This window comes from Seriola lalandi, unplaced genomic scaffold (genome assembly GCF_002814215.2).
Source record: "Seriola lalandi dorsalis isolate HSWRI2012SDOR001 ecotype SW California unplaced genomic scaffold, Sedor1 jcf7180001975598, whole genome shotgun sequence".
In the NCBI taxonomy this organism is placed as follows: domain Eukaryota; kingdom Metazoa; phylum Chordata; class Actinopteri; order Carangiformes; family Carangidae; genus Seriola; species Seriola lalandi.
Window position 1 is genome coordinate 1 of NW_019446264.1, and position 1,307 is coordinate 1,307.

At 39.6% G+C, this 1,307-nt stretch overlaps 1 protein-coding gene across 1 annotated transcript; it reads right to left on the minus strand.

The window, feature by feature from the left end:
- Positions 1-101: 101 nt before the first annotated feature.
- Positions 102-1,102, minus strand: LOC147820239 (histone-lysine N-methyltransferase ASH1L-like; the record flags this gene model as incomplete). Its single annotated transcript, XM_087173992.1, has 3 exons — positions 102-204; positions 705-854; positions 994-1,102. Coding segments are annotated over 3 exons (331 nt in total), but the record flags the coding sequence as incomplete, so codon positions are not given.
- Between the last annotated feature and the right edge of the window lie 205 nt (positions 1,103-1,307).

Below are 1,307 nucleotides of genomic sequence, written 5' to 3' on the forward strand. Positions count from 1 at the left end.
GGGTTTCCAGTATGTTCATTTGTACAAGGTTTACAGAAAAGGAATACAGACTAAACATGACAATAATCACATGTACAAAACATGAGTTGTGTTTCTCTTATGTGTTGCTTGCATGTTAGTTTGTGTGTGTGTTTACCTCTCTCTGTTGGACATGGGCTTCATGAGATGAGGGTAAAACTTGTTGCTGTCACTCGACTCCTCTTCCTGTAGTTAAAGAAAGTTGTATTGAAGTATGCACCGATCTTAATGACACCCCTTCGCTGATTTCTTTCATAACCTCTTTTCAGACTTCATACCTAAAACCACCATGTGTATTACTGAAAGCCTATGTTTAAAATATACCATGATATCAATTTTAGGTCATGAGATTCAGGCCCTAATTCAAAAGTATACCCTTAAAGATATTCTGAGTTACTTTTTTAGACACCTTGTGGCCCACTACTGGTACCTCTGAGACACAGACACATTCATGCCCTACATACACACTGCACCTGATTTTTAACAAGACAGTGCTAGACTTAGACTAATCTTTTATTAACCAGATAACAACAACAGATAACAATAAGATATTAGAAGCAACCATTAAGGACTGTTTTTCTGAGGAAATTTCGCTATAAAAGGTTGCTTTTGTGTCACAATCGGAACTACAAGTGACCTGATACTAAGACAAGTTCTCAATATTTTTATGCACAGTCATCACTCACTCGTTTCTTGAGCTGGTGTTTTGACTTCCTCTTCTCCTTAAGCCGACCCAGCCGCCGAGTCCCTCCCGTCTTCCCAGGTAGCCCGTTAATACGTTGGCTTTTCCCTCCGATGATGCCCCGGCAGCTCTCTGAGCCGCACTTGCAGACTTGCTGTAGTGCAGAGAGAAAGTAAAATCACTGAGTTGTAGAAAGTGAAAAAAGGGTCTTGCTAAAATTGGAGCAGCTGTGATTATAGCTCTGAACAAAATGTTATTCCATGAAGAGGAGAAAATGGGCGCTGGTGCTTCACCTGCTCTTCGGTGTTGAAGGAATGGAAGTTGTAGTCATAGGTGAGCTCAGTGCCGCTGGTGATGTCCTTCAGAGCAAAGAGACCAATTCTGTACACCCCATTCACCGACCTAAGAGTCATAAAAAAACAAAACATAATTAATTACAATAAACTACTATGTGTATGGTCATTTGAAGTTAAAGGAAACTAAATATTTAGAGAGCTATTTCAAGATATTCCTCTTCTCAGTCAAAGTGTGTTCTGACCTGTCAAGGAGGCTGCTGAGTCTTACAGTCACTTTAAGAATAATAGTTCAAAAATAAAACTTCATATAC